At 37.6% G+C, this 18,277-nt stretch overlaps 1 protein-coding gene across 14 annotated transcripts in view; it reads left to right on the forward strand.

The window, feature by feature from the left end:
- The window catches only part of CEP128 (centrosomal protein 128), a 169,727-nt gene that overhangs the window by 98,002 nt on the left and 53,448 nt on the right, over positions 1–18,277 (forward strand). For 13 of the 14 annotated variants that reach the window (XR_013929425.1, XR_013929426.1, XR_013929427.1 and 10 more), the window contains 3 exons: positions 452–475; positions 14,742–14,819; positions 16,801–16,914. Coding sequence is in view for 10 of the 14 variants with exons in the window: in XM_080395215.1 (XP_080251341.1) it covers positions 452–475; positions 14,742–14,819; positions 16,801–16,914 (216 nt within the window). In the remaining 4 variants the exon portion in view is untranslated. The other variant, XM_080395212.1, reaches the window with a different exon arrangement.

Raw genomic sequence — 18,277 nt, forward strand, 5'->3', positions numbered from 1 at the left:
CTTTTTAGTTTTCTAAGGAAATGCCTAAAAGAAAACTAAACCAGATGCTAACATGACATGAACTCCAAAACATGCTAGAATTACAGTCACGGATGATGAAAAAAAGAAATCAAACTTTGGGATACATGAGAGTAAAATCAATGATACTGAAAATCTAAAGGTACTATTTGAAAAAAAATCAATTCAAATAAAAATATAATGGAATATTTTTTTCAAATTCTTTCTTTTCTTGTTTCTGGGACTTTTCTTTGGAACACATTTCTAAGTAAGATAGTATGATAAATGAGTCAAAGGTCCGATTAAGTACAGCAGTTCCTATTCAGTGAGTTTTTTTGCAAAATACCATGCATCTGACCAGCAAAAAAACAAAATTAATCCTTTTCATCATTGTTCAACTTCAGTTGCATTTATATTATTTACTTTCTAATGGGATCTTGTACTTTATTTTTAGGAACGTATTATGGCCTTAGAAGTGGTAAGTTTCTTAAATTAATTTCCAAACCAATCACAATGACATTGCTGATTATTGTTCTAAATGATGGAAAATATTATTTTTATGTACTTTAAAAAGAAAGATTGCGGTTATGGGGTTTTAACTGTCATTTTACTTTTAAGAGAAGATGTGATAATTTTACACTGCACCTTTCTGTGTAGGTTTTTACTACAGTACTTGAGCACCAATTAAATGAAATACAGTGTAATGTGGCAGGTTTTCTATACAGTTTAATCCTCATCCCATCCCTGGGAAGAGAAATGTTGTAGATTTGAGCCATACAAAGGATGCTATTTTCCTACTGCGAACACCTCTGATGGTTGGGGTTTGTGTAATAGGTCTAATCATTTCAGCGACTGTTAAGTGTGCTTTTTACATATTTGTGCTGGGATGTAGAGACACAATCTGCCCACGTCAACACTGCAAATAAAAGCATGAAGGAATACCATTTTGATGATTAATTACTATAATTTAATGAGATATTAATTTGGAAGGACAAAAGCCTTTGTGCATGTACATGCCATGAACGCAGCTGGATTATCCAGATGTCCCAAGCTAGTAAGCCTGTCGGGTGGAATAGCTGGGATGGGTATGAGCTTGCCGTAGCATTTCTGTACCATGCTTCTTTCCTCTTATGTAGGAATGTTCAGTAAGACATCACATGGTAGTATGTATCAGGTCCATTGTTTCTTTTTATTGGAAGTCCAGAAAATTTCATCTAAAGAAAACAGTACCGAGACAGTACGAAGGCTGCAAATATAAGCTTTTTAAATGTGCTTGTGCAAATTATTATTTTATCCTTCCTGGTTGTCTGTGCATCTCTGAAAGCAGCTTCCAATTTCAAAAATATATTTAAAATACATTCAATATGTTAAAAAAAAAGCTTGCATTCACACATAAAAGGCCCTTTGTAAATCAGAGCGCAGTGCTGGAAGTCCTGCCCTGTGGGAGTAGGGAGCTAATGCTGAAATTCAGTGTCCTGGCACTTCACAGAGTGCTCTGTGGGTGTAAAGTGTTGCCAGGACATTAGTTCTCTTCAGGAACATCTCTTATTCATGGTTTGCTTACATGACAACCAGTCAGGCATGCATCCACTGCCTTCTGTTTCTCACGAACCATGAGTTAAACTCCCTGCAAATGCCCTGTCCGTTCTGCTCCCAGAGTCGTTTTGACACAGGCAGAGGGTAATTGCTTGCAAACAGCACAACATCATGCAAATTCAATCCGTATTTTGTGGCGATGTTTGCCTCTATTTTTTCTGGAGCCTTTCCACTTTTTCTACTTTTAATGTCTCCTACTTGAAGAAAGAAGATTTGTAAGTTATCGTTCAGATAGAAGAGGAAGCGGATCATCTTCATCAGTAAAATATGATTTTCTTTCTTAATGCAAGTTGAGAGGTAACACCTGAAGGAATCTGTGGTGCTAAATCCTAGAGCTTGAAATCAATCACTGCTTTTGTTATTGCTGCCATTGGAGAAGGTGTAATGTTAAGCCCTGAGATTGCAGGCAAGAAAAGTATGGTCATCGCTGAGGCTGTTGAATGCTCCCAAGGCACTAGTTTTACATTTGCCATAAAGTTCCTCTCTGATATCAGGCAAGTCACTTAAATTATTCACAGACTGTTAATCGCTTTGTGTTCCTCATTTTCTGGGTATCTGACTTTGTGACTTTTGAGGCCTGATTTTCAGAAATGCGGAGTTTTAGTAATAGCTGTATTCAGTGGGAGCTCCAGCTATGTGCATTGCTAAGTAAACTCAAAAGTTGGATGTTAGATACTTGACAGTGAATACTTTCAGTGATTCTGACCTTTATATCTCTGTTTCAGTTCTGAAAATAATAACGTTCTCTCTCTCTCTCTCTCTCTCTCTCTCTCTCTCTCTCCTCCCTCCCCCCCTTCACTGATCTTAAAAAGAAAATACACAGAGTAATGCACGGTCTGAATGTGTCAGGATGAGCTATGACAGAAAAGCCCTTAAGCAAAAAAATTAATGAGGCTTGCCATTTAAAGGATCCCTAAGAATCCTTACATTTATAGTGTGTATGTCAACATGGCTGTATATTTCTGCAGCATTTATAACAATGAGTATGTAACAGTTATGCTACTCATATATTTGTATAATTTTCTTATGTCTTATTTGAGTGCTCAGAGTGAAACATCAAAAAAGTACAACTGGTCATACATTTTGTGACTTGATTCGGGCTATAGAGGATGGAAATGTAATAAAAACATAAAATATTAAATTCAAACAGAATACTTAGTGAAAAAAAAAAGTTTTGTTGTGTGGAAAAAGCATTTTCTTAGAGGAGTTTTGACAGAAAGGTGGCAGTTTGTGAGATTCACTGAATTAAAATACAAAAAGGGGCAAGAGGGGAAAAGCTGGAACACACACACACAGAGGCTGTAAAAATTGCATAAGAAAGCATCAACTCTCCAGAGCTGTTTTTAAACTGAGACCACAGGATGGCTGGATTAGGAATCTCATCGGCATTTTCCTCCACGGTATTCTTATCCTGCCTAATACTGGGAGGAACTTGCTCTGCACAGGAATAGATGTTCAGTGCAGAACTCTGAGATTTGCCACAAGTGTGAAGCCTCTTGCAGCCACTTTTCAAATTGTTTCTACCTTGCACGTGCCTTTTTACGCAACAGAAAAGACATACATCTAAGAATAAGTGCATTTTTAAAAAAACCTTTAGGTTAAGATTTTAACCTAAACAAACTGGTTTAGGCAGTGACCTGAAAACTGTGTACATGTAGGGATTTTGAGAGGTATATTTGGCAGCCCACTCTCCTCCCGTTCTCTACAATCTACTCATTTCTGCTTCCTGCACTTGCCAGTAAAATTGTTGTAGTAGCCACATGATGAACTTGGCAACTTCGGAAAAGAAAAAAAATTGGGAAAGAAATGCGAAAGGAACCCAGCAGATTCTTTTCAGAGCTCTGGGTGAATAAACTTTCCAGGCCTAACTTAATCTCAGTGGTTTTGTGAGTTGCACAAACTAGGGGGTTCCCTTGCATCATCTCTGAGCACTGCCAGCTCCTTCTCCTCCCAGCAGCCTGAGCTGGAAGCTCCATCTCCTGCCCATGACTCATCCTGTCTGCTATACCCGACAGTTTCTTGGATCTTCTTTTTCCTTAGCCAACTCGCTTGGTTCCCAAGGAAAGTGCTGTGTTACCATCCTCCCTTAGGACGTGGCACCTGGTCTGGTCACTCCCTTAAGGAACCCAAGAACAAGTAGTGTACCCGTCACATGAAGCTTTTGTATTTTTTGGCTCATCTTCAGTTGGATCAGTTCTGCAGTATGAGTCAGTAGATAGGTACGCCACTTCTTGCTCCTGAAAGGACAGGAGTAGAAGCTGGAAGGTAAGAAGGAAGAACAGGAAAACTTAGACTCACTAGTGGGTATAAAAGGATCTGAAGAACCAAAGTGTGTTCTAGAATAATCCTTCAACTTGTGAGAAGTGCCAGGGGAGTAACAAGTACAGGCAAAACTGAGGTTTTGAGTACATAGAGATTATGTGTTTTGTTTGGCTCTTTTTGGTTTAATGCTGTTTAATAAATTGAATTTAATTACTACATAGCTGCTAACAAGTAATTTTCCTGATTACATAGTAATCAATTATGTAGTCTGATATTTTGCCAGAATGAATATGATTGATCTTTAAATTAGGTCATTCGGTGTATTCTTGAGTGTGGCTTAATTCTTACATAAATGATTTGGCTCTATGCTATTTGTAGACAAAGTTGTATGGTTTTCTTGGGACAAAGTCTGTACCGTACTCTCAGCTGCAGCTGCAAAGGGAAGTGTATCTAGTTCTCATGAAGAGCTCAGGGTGCGTTGTGTAGGTGCAAGCTGCTGCTGTGCCGTGCCTGTGACTTTTGTGGGTTTCTGTAAACTACATCGTGTTTGTCAGTGTAAGCTGCCAGTTGGATTCATCTGCCTTAGTAGTATTAGTCTGACATAAAAGACTGGGAAATTTAACTTGAAATAACCATGTCCTGAAGCTATTCCAGTGAATGCATGCATTCTGCATCCTTTGATCAATGAGACAGCTTGCTGCTTTCAGTAGAGAACCCAGGAGTGAAGTTACCACTTCCTTAGAATACTTGGATCAGACTTATCTGGACATGATTCAACTTTTTGTTACAATGTCATAAATCTAGGTTAACTCCAGTAAAGCTGTAAGTATTCTGCAAAATTGTTATTTAATATGAATTTCCTTTTCACTATGAACACTTCTGTATTTTATTGTAACTCATATTTTATATTCATGAAAGTAAGGTTATGAATACCAGTCAAACAAATTTCTGTCTGCACATACTCAGCAATATAAAATCGATGAGATTCTTCTACTCCGGTAGCAGGCTCAAATTTGCATTGCTTTTCTGATTTATCACCCAATTTAAAAGAATTGGAAGGGTGGCAATGCCCAGCACATTTCACAGAAAGATTACGCGACTGCCTGACACCGTACATCCTAGGGTGCTCGCCCGCGGTGCTCGGTGTGCCTTCCATCAATAAGGAAATCTTGCTGGTAGCTCTTGAGATCCCTTCATGATACTTTGTATGTATGAATGTTTAGGAAATCTTGAATCTAGGGGTTAATGCTTTCTTCTCCCCTTGGTTTGCTTCTGTAGTGTTTTGCCAAAACTACCATTACATCAAAGGCCTTCTGGTGCTCCTAGAACACAGCCATTCTTTGATCTTATAAAAATGACCGGGAGAGGAGCAGCAGCCTGAGATCCTCTGTCCTGCCTGCCTCGCCCTTTCCTTTCCTTTCATCAGCGAGCCAGTGTGTCCCTTCCCTTCGCTGGGGGTGGAGAACTTTCCCAAGGTTCCCAGAGTCCTTCCTTCGCTCACTCCCACCCAGCCACTTCTGCTGCCTGGTGCTTGCAGCCAGCTGTTTCCTTTCTCCCGATGCTCACCTTCGCCTTCCCTTCCTCCTTGATGTTGCCTTCTCCCCCACATACCTCTGGCTCTTGCCGAGTACACCCCGCCGCTTATCCATCCTCTGCCCCCAGCTGTTTGGTGCTTTACTTGTTCTTTTAGCTTTTTGCTAATACAGCCACCTCTAGTTTTCTTCCACCAACATTATGGTATTTTTTTGCTGTGAAAGGATTTATTTAGCTCTTAAGAGTATGGATCTGTAATAATTGCCTTTCTCTCCCATTCATGCTTATTTCTCACTTTCTGGCTAATCCTGAGATTTAGAGTGGGAACCAAAAATGCTAAAATAGCTTTATAATATTCTGCACAACTGTTCTGATTCATGGATTTCATTTAAGGCTGCGTACTTGCACAAAGTCCACAAACTAAACATATCTATGTATATTTCTAATGTCGCCACTCTAATTCCCCTTCCATTAAACCCTGATTTATAGCATTATGTTTAAATTACTCTCTATTAAAAATGTTCTTCACTATTTTTGCAAAAACGAATTACTGAATTAATGTAAGTAGTAACATATTGTTACAAATATATATATATTGCGTTGAGGCTTTGAATACTAAATTTACAGATAAGCTTAATCAATAATATCTCACTGTGTATTTATTAAAGAATATTTAAAATATTGGCCTAAGAATTTATTGCTAAATTGCTTGTAAGAGGCAGGTTACAAGATGTAGGTTACTCTGTAAATTGTGTTAAACTGCTTGTTGCTTGGCTGTCAGGATGGCCGTTTTATACATAAAACAGTGCACGTCTAACAACTTGGTCTAATAACTTTATAGTTTCTCCAACAGTGATATCAGTAATATAATACATTAAAGAATCACAAAGTGGTTGAGGTTGGAAGCCCCCCCCCCCCCCCCCCCCCAGGCTCAAGCAGGGTTGCCCAGGGCCAGTTGCCCAGGACTGTGCCCAAGTGGGTTTTGGATATTTCCAAAGTCAGAGATTCCACAACCTCCCTGGGCAGCCTGTGCCAGTGCTTGTTCACCCTCACAGTGAAAAGGTTTTTCCTATGTTCAGATGGAACCTCCAGTGTTTTAGTTTGTGCATTGCTTCTTGTCCTGGCACTGGACACTGCTGAGAAGAGCCTCGCTCCCTCTTTACACCCCTCCCTTAAGATATTTGTACATGTGGGTGAGATCTCCCTGAGCCTTCTCTTCCCCTGGCTAAACAATCCCTGCCTGTCTCAGCCTTTCCTCACGGGAGAGATGCTCCAGTCCCTTAAGGAATGTTCACTGCCCTTTGCTGGGCTGTCTCCAGTATATGTGTCTCATCGTGGAGAACCCAAAACTGGACCCAGCGCTCCAGATGTGTCTCACCACGGCTGACTAGAGGAGAAGGATCACCTCCCTTGACCTGCTGGCAACACTCCTCCTAAGGCTGCCCTTACGTTCTCTAAGTAGAAAGCTCCTTTCAACATGTGAAGATGTGTTCCACATGTTGCAAATACTGAACTTTTTTTCCAGATTTTAATAAACCAAAATCCTCTCAGTTATCCATTAGAGAAAGTTAAAAACTCAGGATAAATCTTTATTACAAAAACTAGTTCTTTAGATATCTGAAGTTATTTCTCTTAGTTTGACTAGGAGTAGTAATATACAGCGGTCTTCACTTTCATTTTTTTCAGCATAGTATGTATATGTATGTAAATATATTTAAGGAGTGATCCTATGTGTTCCATCTATAGGATTCTCATAGAAATTGTCTTTCATCCGTGGCATGTGTGTCTATGAATTCTTCCGCAGAATACAGGATGCTTAGAACTTGACAAATAAGACATAGATATATGTGATAAAGCATGCTTTTTTGTTTTATATATCACAAAACAAGTTAAAAATTTGTTTGACAGTGGACTATTGGCCAGAATGTTCCTAATGTCCTGCCAGGTGCTTCATTTTACATTTAAGTGGTTTATATTTGATCAAATTATAACCTTAGGAACACAGGCATCAATTACACCTATTGATGCTATTGATTTTTTCCTGTCATTGTTGTGCATCTTTTGATTAAAATGGGGAAATTTATAAGACAAATTATGAAATTTTTTTTCCTACTCTGAGGCTGGTTTGCTGTGAATCCTTGGTTCAATCACTTCCCTTTGTATTTCAATTTTTGTCAGTTGTAAAACTGAACGATATTTCCATTTTCCTATGAAGGCTGCATCAATTGTATTTTTGTAATGCTTTCTGGAAGGGTTGAGGAAATACTAGCATACCAACCATTAGCAAAAAGTATATGTAAAGATTTTTAGCCTGCAAAGCTTCATAAAGTTGAAGATGTCATTCATGAATGAATGACAAGGAAGTCTTTATACCTTTAACTTAAGAATGTGTGTCCACTAACATTGCTTTGCTTTACAGACTCTGCCTCTTGTGTTATATTTCTTTTAGTTTCCTGTAATTATGTCTGGATGTCTTTGATCCAAATCTTAGTAGACGATGAAGAATAGATTTTCAAAAACTGGTCCTGTGGACCCCCAGTAGTATTCGGAGCACTACTAGCTGGTGATTCATGGAGAGCTGGCTTGCCAAAGACAGCACTGCCTCCTCCACATTTCCAGCTGCTAGTATGCATCAAACAACTAAAAATTCATGAGACATTTCCCTAATATTTTCCCATGTAAACAATTCCTGTAGTTACCACTACAGGGATGTTATGTGCTCATGACTGAGAGAAGAGATGGCCCATGTCATTGCAAACTGGGAAGGAAGCATCCATGAAGCTCTCTTAATGAAAATGTGGTCCGCCCCACGCAAAAACAGCTGGGGTCTGTTAAAGTTAAAGTTCAGTTAGTTTGACATTTGCAATGCTTAACAAAGGTCTTTTGTTTTCATTAGTGTAAGTGTAGGTTTTGCTTAAAACCAAAAATTGTACTGGTTAAAACTTTGAAACAAGGTAGTATAGGAGAAAATGCCAATTGACCTGCATGTTGTGTAACTTGGTAAGTTCCTATGTGTTTCCTGTCTTTATAAGGGTAAATTGATTTCTTGATATGCTGAAATCATCAAAACACAGGTTTAATTGAAGTACCAGTATACACGGAATATAAAGATCCAAAATACATTTTTGTTTTCTTTTCCTTCCGTACATGTGATGTATGCCACAGAATGTCCCAGCTATCATGGAATTTGCCTGGCATGTGAAAGTCAGCGGAGAACCTCAGGGCTCTGAAGTAGAACTACACCGTGTGTAAATGAAGAGCGTATGCTGTGTGAGCCTAGTGCTGGAGACGGAAGCTGACGATGCCTAGATTTACAGATTTTGACAGGGAAAGCAAGGGGGATACCTTTAGACATGCTGGGTGCATCCCATTCTTGCTGTTTAAGTGTTCTACATGCTAAGGCCATTTAGAACAGAAGTCGTGGTAGGTCACCTTTAACATTACATCCTTCATCTGAATTGTGAGTAACTGCCTGCTGACATGCATTGCAGTCAGTTAAAATTACGGTTGCATTTAATCTTTTCAGGGTTATTCTTTGGGGATTAGCTAAGTGGTACTTAAGTCAGCTCCGATTTTCAAGAATATCTGTGTAACGCAGATAGCCATTTGATTTCACCTGCCTCAGAAAAGCACTGTACTTGAAAGTCAATGGAGTTTGGTTTCTGGTTTATATGTTTTCAGTATATCCACTATAAAGGCAAACTTTAGGAGAACTATATACAAACCTGCTTTGATTTATTTGCATTTAGCATTGCAGCTTTGAGACTAAAAATAAAATGTGTGTCTGATTTTGATTTGGATCTGTCTCTTGAGACAGCGTGAAACTGTCTATCACCAAGAAAACATCAGTATAGGAGGATTAACTGTTCACAGGCAGTTTAAACATCAAAGTGTTCGTGTGAAGTCATGGAAAATGAGTAATTTGTTTTATCGTGCTCTGTGAAAACAGGAACGCCCCTTTTCAAAGTAAATAACCTTTATTTTAAAAACAGAAAGGTTAATAGCACTCACTCTATGGAAGAGACTTCTGTTAAGTAAAATACCATTAATACTGCTCCAGTCAGTGCAGTCAGGGTTTCGTCCTCTTATTGGTACCATCAGTGCCCTGTGTCAGTACCTCCTGTACCCTGTTAAACAATGAGCAGGCAGATGTGATTGCTCTCTTTAGGATTATTTGTATGCATTATGGCATACAGCTTTCCAATTTCTGGGAAAGAAATTAACAGTACTTAATTGCCCTCGATGTCAGGTGCTTCTAGCATCCTTTTTCGCATTTTATCTGTGCAGCTAAATCCACCTCTTTTAATATAATAGAGTGTAGTCATTAATGATACAAGTATGGCATTTGATCCACATTGAGAAGGTTGCTGTGCATTTCATTAAATTACCAGACTAATTCTGTGGGCCAACTAAAAGCTCTTTCATCACCTTTCCCTCCCATTCTTCAACATATTCTTTTGTTGCAGTCTTCTTTATTGAATTTCCTCTAACAAACTTGGTTTTTTTTTTTATTTTTCTGTTTTTATTTTCACATCAGTACCATTCTTTTCATTGGCTTTATGCGAAGGCACACATTTCTGTCCCTGAAAATGTTAGTATGTGAGTTATCTTATTCAGATCTTCACAAACTGCTCAGAAGACTGTGAGAATTTTAGAATATAAAAGGAACTGTTCTGGTTAAGACCAAAGGTCAATCTAGCCCAGCTATAGTCATTGCAACAATGGCCAAAATGAAATGCTTGGGGAAGGGTGTATGAACAGGACTGACGTATATATTGTTTCCCACTCATTCATTCTGATTCCAACCATTCCAAGCTCAGACACTTCCAAATTTAGATGTAGTTTCTATGAATTTGGAACCCTTCCATGGTCTTTATCATTCATGAACTCACCCAGTTTTCTGCTTAAACCCATATAAAATTTTCTATCGTTCTGTGACTTCTGGTTTTAGGCAAATTGGTCATTTTTTCCCCTCAGGCATCTGTCTTCCTGGCTGAAGAGTCCTGGTGTTTTGAATCATTGTATTTAATAATTTCTCAGATGGAAACAGTGCTCCATGGCTTTGATCGTTCCTATTGTTCTTCTCTGACCTTTCCTTGTTCCTATTCTGAAATAGAGGTCCACAGCTGCACTCAGTAGTCAAGATGTAAGCACACTGTGGATTCATGTTCAGGAATAATTATGCTGTTTGGCTTTTTTTTTTTCCTTTCCAGATTACATCCAGTGTTTATTTTGCTTTTCTCGTGGATGTTGAGCACTTGAGTTAGCAAGTTCTTGGAAATACCTATCATTACCCCATGATCTACTTCCTGAGCAGTAACGGTTAACTTAGAGCCCATCATTTTGTGTATGAATTTAAGTTTAAATTTAGGAATCTAGAAAAACCTTTCAGAAATTCAAGTAACCTATATCACCCTTTATCCACTGGATTCTTGATGAAACCAAAAAACCAAGGGCTGAGTATGCATATAGCCCAAAGGCTGGTGGGCTGCTTTCAAGATTACATTTAATAATGTAACTAATGAGGGCAAACTGAGGCACGGCTGCTATTGCCACCCCCCCACCCCCCCCCCAAAAAAAAAAGTACACCAAAAAAAGGAGTATATTATATGTAGGAGGTGTGTATGTATATGTATATAGAGAGGGTGTGTGTATATATATGTAGGAAACACTTGGGGAGAACAGATGATGAGCATCTTAACTCCATTTACAGACAGTGTTGACATGAGGTCTTGGCATTAGAATTTAGAGAAATAATTGAAAAATGGGATGGCTTAAGGCATGGGCTTACACTTGGGGCCTGAGTTCCTTTTGTGCTGAAAACAGATCACAGGTCATTTTTATTAAAACGGGGCAGGGGGGAAGCAAAAATCTTTGTAGTTGGGAAAAAAGTTTGCTGTAAATTGAATATGCTTTATAGGATGCTGGGCAGCCACACCATTAAATGTGTCCTGTGTCCCAGGCAATTTCATTTCAACTCTGTGTGACATCTCAAATGTGTGTCTTTCTGCGGTTTGTAAGTAAAATACTTCAGCAATATCTGTTAGGTCATATATACCATAAGCTTAAAATGTTTATGGTATAATTTATTGCTGGACCAAGAAGAGCGATTGAGGGGTGTTATGATTTTGGTGTTCTTTCCTGGGAGGAAGGATTTTATTTCTGAAGGGATAGGGGAGTTGTTGGTGTTCAAAGTAAAAGAAACATTGTGGGCATGTGTCCACCAGATCTGTGTGATCCTAGGATGACTGCCGAACATTAGGATTCGGGATTTTGTTTCACATATAGTTAAGATTGGATTGCTTTGGTCTGTTGTCTCTCTTTCCCAGCCTTAGAAACACACGTGCAGACCAGTACCAGGGGCTACTCTGAAAGCAGCAGCAGCAAACATTGCATCTCACCATAAATTAATGGAGTGGAAAATCAATGCTTTGATGAACATAAGGCCATTGGAAATGAAGCATGAAATATGAATGAATACCTCTTTACTGTGGTAAAAGTGAAAAGGCTGATACTTATGAGAGGAAAACATTAGAGATTGATAGATACCTCTAGGCAATTTTGCTTCCAAGGAGAGATGTATAGTAGCATTTAAAAAAAAAAAAAAGTGTATTATAGCTATAAAATCATTTCTACCCTATAATCTGTGAAAAACACTTTAAATGTAATATCTAGGCCTCCGGCCTAATTGCATCCTAAAAGTATGAAGAAGAACCCATTTTACACATTATTAATATGTAACTGTAAGTTCTGTAATTCTTTCTGGTAAAGAACCAGATAAGTTAAAAGAAAAGTAATATTTTTTTTTCCTCCTTATAAAAATCTTCCTGGGGGATTTTTGCAAGTAAAAAAAAATGTGATTGCAAATTAAATTACACATTAAAATACAAGAATTCTTATGAAGATAACTCAATAAATTAGTTTTGCTCTAAACACAGCTAGTGGAATGTGAAATCTCCTTCCTTTCTCATGCAGCAGGTGCGAAAGAAGAAAGTACTGTTTTCTTTGTTAGAAGAAATAACCTTTTATTAATTCTGACTGAGTTTTGCAAGTGATTTGCCTTACTTTATTCAGTGGAAGTCAGCACAAGTATGCGCTTTTCTGTCCTTCCAGGCTTTTTCCAGCATTTGCCATGGTCAGTGGTCAACATTGCAATTAAGGACCTTTTCGTACTGAGTGTTCTCAGTGCTGCCCAGTTCAGGAAGTGATTTATCTCTCTTTCAGGCATAACTTCCTATATTTAATCTTCTCTAAGTCCTGTACATTTTTTTTCAAATCTAAAAAATTAGTGTGTTTTTGTATAAAATAAAAGCAAAAAAGCCTTATTTTCTTTTGGATTCATACCTAAGTTTTCTCCACCTTTTTTTCCTGTCTCATTTCTGTTTTCTTGTTCTCACTAAATGACTGGAGAAACTTAGTTTTTACTCTGTTTCCCTTTTGACAGTTCTTCCAGTACTTCTTGAAATCTAAAATATCCTTCCTTACTGGTCAATCCTTTCACCGTTTTGTAGGCATCTCACTCTTCCTATTGTTCTTGAAGCAATAATTCATCCAACCCTCTTGTAAAATTCTTTCCCCTTACCTGCCCTGATGGTGGTGTTACTGTTCTAGCACCTTTGACTGCTTTGTATTCTTGTTCTCTTCTGTGCTGTGTGAAGAGTAGAAATTATCCATGAAAGAAGGGCCAAATTTGGGAATTCCTGAACATTTTCCTCCTACTGCATCTTGCTTTGCTACTGCAGAATGTAGCAGTGGGATGAGAGCCCTTTCTTAGCTAAGCACACAGTCTAAGGGTAGAAGTTTATTCCTGGAAGGTGGGGTGTATTGTGTGAACCTCATTAGCCTCAGAAGGAAAAAGAATCCAAACATCTGGAGAAAATTATTTTACCAGGTGGTTGTTTTATAGAAATAGGTCCTAATATCATCAGCATATTAACTGCCAGTACAAATTTTTCCTAATTACAAAAAATCAGAGAAATACTTTTACATACATATTTTGGCTTCCATGTAATTACAGAAACAGAAAAGCCAGTCTCACATCCACTACCTAATTTAGTTTATTGGGACTGAATATTGATTACAAGTTCAGTCCTGTGAGATGCAAGTGTGTCTCATTGTTTATGAAACTAGACCTTCATTTGTTATGGAAAGTATATTTCTTACAATTTTAAAAACTGAATGTTTGGAACTGTTAGGAAAGAAGCAGATAAGACAGAGATCATTGCTTCTAAATTGATGGTGTTAAAATTGGTGGTCTAAATCGAACTAGAATAGAACTAGAGAGGCCACACAAGACATAAGAATGATCAAAGGTATGAAACTTCTTCCAGGTGAGGAACAACTAAGTACGCTGGGACTGAAAAGAAACAGAGCTTTTCTAGTTAAGGGCATGTTTATTCAGTTTGCACAGAATTTACAGCACAATGATATTTTACTTCAGGACTGATTAGTTTTATTTCTTTTATGGATTTTTGCTTTAAATTGCCAGGGCAGTAATATGGCTAATGAAATCTGGTATTGGTAGATTGCATACCAGGGTAACAGAACTTTATCCCAAGAAGCGTGATTTATAGAATTGTGGAGGAAGTACCAATGGTTGGTCAGAACATACAAACAGTGGGGTTTCTGCTTGCTCTTCAGCAAACAGTAGAAGGGGCAGCCTTTGAGAGAAGCTCCAGAGGCATCTGGCTGATGTTTACTCTTTATGCGTGACCAACCATCTTTCTCCTGTGCAGAAACCCCAAAACATGATCTTCATTTTCTTCGGTTCTTTGCATCTGGCTATAGACCAGTGTTTTTGTATCACGGGTATGGATGTGAAATCTTGTTATTGAATCCAACCTCAACTCTCACTAGAATGGCAGCTCATTTGTCAGCAGTACTTACTGTATGCCTAAACCAAAAAATATGAAATTTGATTTTTCTATATTTAGCTGACTGCTAACTGCACATATTTGTATTTAGAAAAAAAGAAGGATGTCTCTACTATGTGTTCAAGTACAAATAGATAAACATGAGTATAGATCCATATTTATGGTAAACATACTTTACTCCCTGAAGTGCAATAAAAGAAAATTTCATTCTGAAGACTACATGAACTCCAAAAGTGTAAAAAAGTATTGTTTTGCTCAACAAACTGGTAACTGTTCTTGGAGATTCAAATGAAAGAAACTGTACTGTGTGTTTTATTTTGTCCTTTTCCCTTAACAACCTGTTTACTGTTGACCTGTTTAATTTACAGGCGCATACATACCTGTAAACCTGTTTCCATAGATGTAATAGGTTTTTAATGGTTGAGATGGCTGAAAAAATGGATCAGTTTTTTATGTTTTTTCTTGTGTTCTGTTCTTTAGAGTACTCGAGTAGCTCTAGACCATCTGGAGTCTGTTCCTGAGAAACTGAGCCTGTTAGAAGATTTGAAAGATACTGGAGTGAGAAAGTTTTCATTTGACTCTTTCAGTAGTTTTAAACTGCTTTAGTTAATTAATGTCCATATAGGTAGATAAATCAGTTAATAATGTATTTTAAACGATGTACATATTATATAGACAAAACCATACAGGAATTTATTTTCCTGTTTATACAGATTTTTTGAGGTTATAAAGTTAGTCCTAATCAGTAACGCTACTGAAGTGCTCTATAATGTAAGCAAACATTGATAACTGGATATAATGGGTTATATAATTTATTATATCCTAATGACTGGTTCAGAATATTTGTATTGAGCGATGAATTCTGATATTACTTGTTAAAAAATGAAAATCTTGTAATCAAATTATGCTAGCTATTTAAGTATTTAAAGTAATGACTGAAAATAGGTGAACTTTACAGCCTTTTTGTTGTTGTTGTTTTGACATAACGCTAGTCCTTGTCACTTATTTTCCCAGTATCGCTGTCAAATCAAGGTGTGTTTCTTTGGACAGAGTGGGACATACTGACAGTAGTTGTGGAGTACTATCAAGAGTAATGTCTGAAATTAGATCGTCACGGCTAAATGGCTAAACCACTGTATTGTTATTACTTTCCCTACATGACGTTGGTGGCTTACCAAAAAGAATTTGGGACTTCATTGCACCATATAAATTTTAAATTGGTATTAAATTACAGATCAATAAATGCATAATGATTTGCAACTTTATTTGCTATATAGAATTTTTCATCCTAAGGCAGCCATGAACATTCCAAAATATACTTGTTTGGAAGATTGTTCATTCTAAGTGTTCTTGCACGAGGTCTTGTGTTAATAATTGTACCCTATTTTACTGTGGTCATCATCAACAGAGGAAAACAGATGCTGATTGAAATGTTTGGGTTGTTTTAAGATAAACATTGTTGGGATGTATAGTTTTAACCTCACCTTTTAGGTATCCCCAAAAAACCTTTTTGCTCTGACAGAGGTTAACATTTGCCTTCTGCTTCCAATGGTTCGGCGCTGCTGAAGGGAAAGATTCTGTTCTCAGCTAGGCAAAGCAGAAGCTTGAATGCAGGGTTTCTACAATCTGCTTCATGCTTGCACCCTCTTGCTTCCCAGGAAATGATATTGTCATCTTCTGGTTTGCTGTAATTATCACTTAGCCAGCATTCGTGAGATTGGAACCTGAGTTCTTCAATTTAATTTGATGCTTAGTTGTTAAAAGACTGACTTCTTAAGATGAGTCCCTACCAACAACTGTGTATTGTTTAATAATAAATTTATTATTCAGGAAACCTAAGTTTTATACCTTAGCTGTGAGAATGATGTCAGTTTGGAGTTTCATTTATTCTTCTATCTGAAAATAATACATTTGGGGTTTTTGTACAATAGCATACTTTAATCTCAAGTGGTATGTATGAATGAAGTATTTCAAAGCCATTCATTACTTTCCACTGCTAACAAGTTTTTTCCTCAATGTTTTCATAGGAAGGGAGAAGGAAAGAGGAGGTAAATCTTTGATAATGCCTCACAAGCTGTCTGGTAGTTGTAGTCATTCAAGTGAATCATTAGCTAGTTCAGTGAGAAGCATTATGTTTTCCTATTTAAAAATACTGTTTAGTCTGTATCCTTAGAACAATTTTTTTTTTTTGTCAAGTGCTTGTTTCTACAGTATTGTCATTAATTTTTCACCATTACAGAATTTATTTGTTAGAAGCTATGATATTACTGAATTTTGGAATGAGCTAGAATAAATCGTTCACCAGCTGAGGATGAGGCTGTTCATGTTTTAACTTATTTTTGTTTTAACATTACTTTTCTTTACAGAACATTGTGCATTCATATGGCCCCTGTATTTCAGCCTCTGAAAGTTAGCAATTAATTCATTCTTGCTATATTGAAATTCCTTGGTGATACCTGTGTTTACAATAGCCAGCCAACATCTGTTAACTGCTTTTCATATTAAAAAAAATAATATAGATTTTTCAATGCATTTCTAGGAGGCCCATTGCCGAAGGGAGATGATTGAAGAAAGGTATACAAAGTATAAAGAAATAGTGAGTTCTCTACAGCAGCAGCTGGAAGATTCAAAACAAAGAGTCCAACAATTCAAGGTATGTGTGTGTACTCCACTTTTGTTTCTTGATTGCTTTCTATTAGCAATGTAAGCTTATTTGATGTATGTTAATTCCTAGTGAAAACACAGACTAAAATCACACATGAATGTTTCTGTTTTATGTAGCTGTCATGGCTGATGTAAAATTCGATGACAGAAATCTTGCCTTCATTGTGAAGTGCCATGGATACTTTCCAAAAATCTTCAAAATTTCACAGGAAAGTGTCTTACTACTGCTCTGGCAAATTGCTGTCTGCAGCGGTTTTATTGGTTTGTTCAATTCCCTCTTGTCCTTTCATGTAAAAGATAAATATAGAAACCTGTTTCCTCAGTTAAGAGGATGATTAATTAGTAGATTGGGTATAGTGATTTTTTCAGTAGCTGATCTTTGCATTATTTACAAAAGATACTGTATGATGGCTATCTCATGCATAAATGAAATCCAGGCAGAGGGGAAGCGATTTGCTAAAGGTCACTCAGTGGACTGATAGTGGGGCTGGGCATAATTTCCTAACTCCCTGCAACACAAATCCAGTGCTCTTGTTTAGAAATATTGCCTGTAATGAGTTCACCTTTCCAGTTGTTATCACGCTTCCTTTCTCTTCGTATTAAGCTTGTTTGTGGTTCTGTGGCTTCCCACCGAATGCTGGTGCGATAGCAGCTTGCTTTGGCAGAGCTGCAGGTTCTGATAGACGTCATTGAAATAAGCGATCGGAGCTGAAGAATAGTGCTGGTATTTCTGCTACTTATCACAACCCAGTCGAGGTTCTTTGGCAGTCAGTCTCCCCAGTGGCTCTAAGCAGCTGAGCCCAACATCTGGGTTCACATGTATTAAAAAAACTTTCAGCTGTTTGCGTTCTCCACCTCCTCCATAGTGGTCTTCCTTCTGTAAAATGAGGGCATACTTGCCAGTAGGTCTTTTTAAAAGTGGAAAAGGTGAAATAAATAGAGTATTTTATCTTAGTAAGTTGCTGTTGTAAGAAGAAGGTACTAAACTACTTGAAAAAGCCGTCTTGCTCTTCGGTAAGAAAGAATTGAAAGGAAGAAACGGGGTAGATTCACTTTCAGTCTATTCCTAATGGTAATCTTTGGTTCTTAAATTTCTCTTGCCTTCACACAAGAGTTACTAATTCAGTAGCTGTTGAAACTTGGATAACATTGAAAAGCCAAGTGGAATGTGATCAGCTGACGGTAGAATAGAAAATCGCACTAAGCTGACTGAACTTACTGAGCTCACAGGATTTGAACTCTATATTCAGAATCCAATATAAAGCTGATTCCAAAACAATATTTCCTCTTTCTTTAGACAACAGAGAGCATTTAACGGCTTCCATTTAGTCAGGCCTAATTGGGTTTTTGCT

This window comes from Falco punctatus (assembly GCF_963210335.1).
Source record: "Falco punctatus genome assembly, chromosome: 7".
NCBI lineage: Eukaryota > Metazoa > Chordata > Aves > Falconiformes > Falconidae > Falco > Falco punctatus.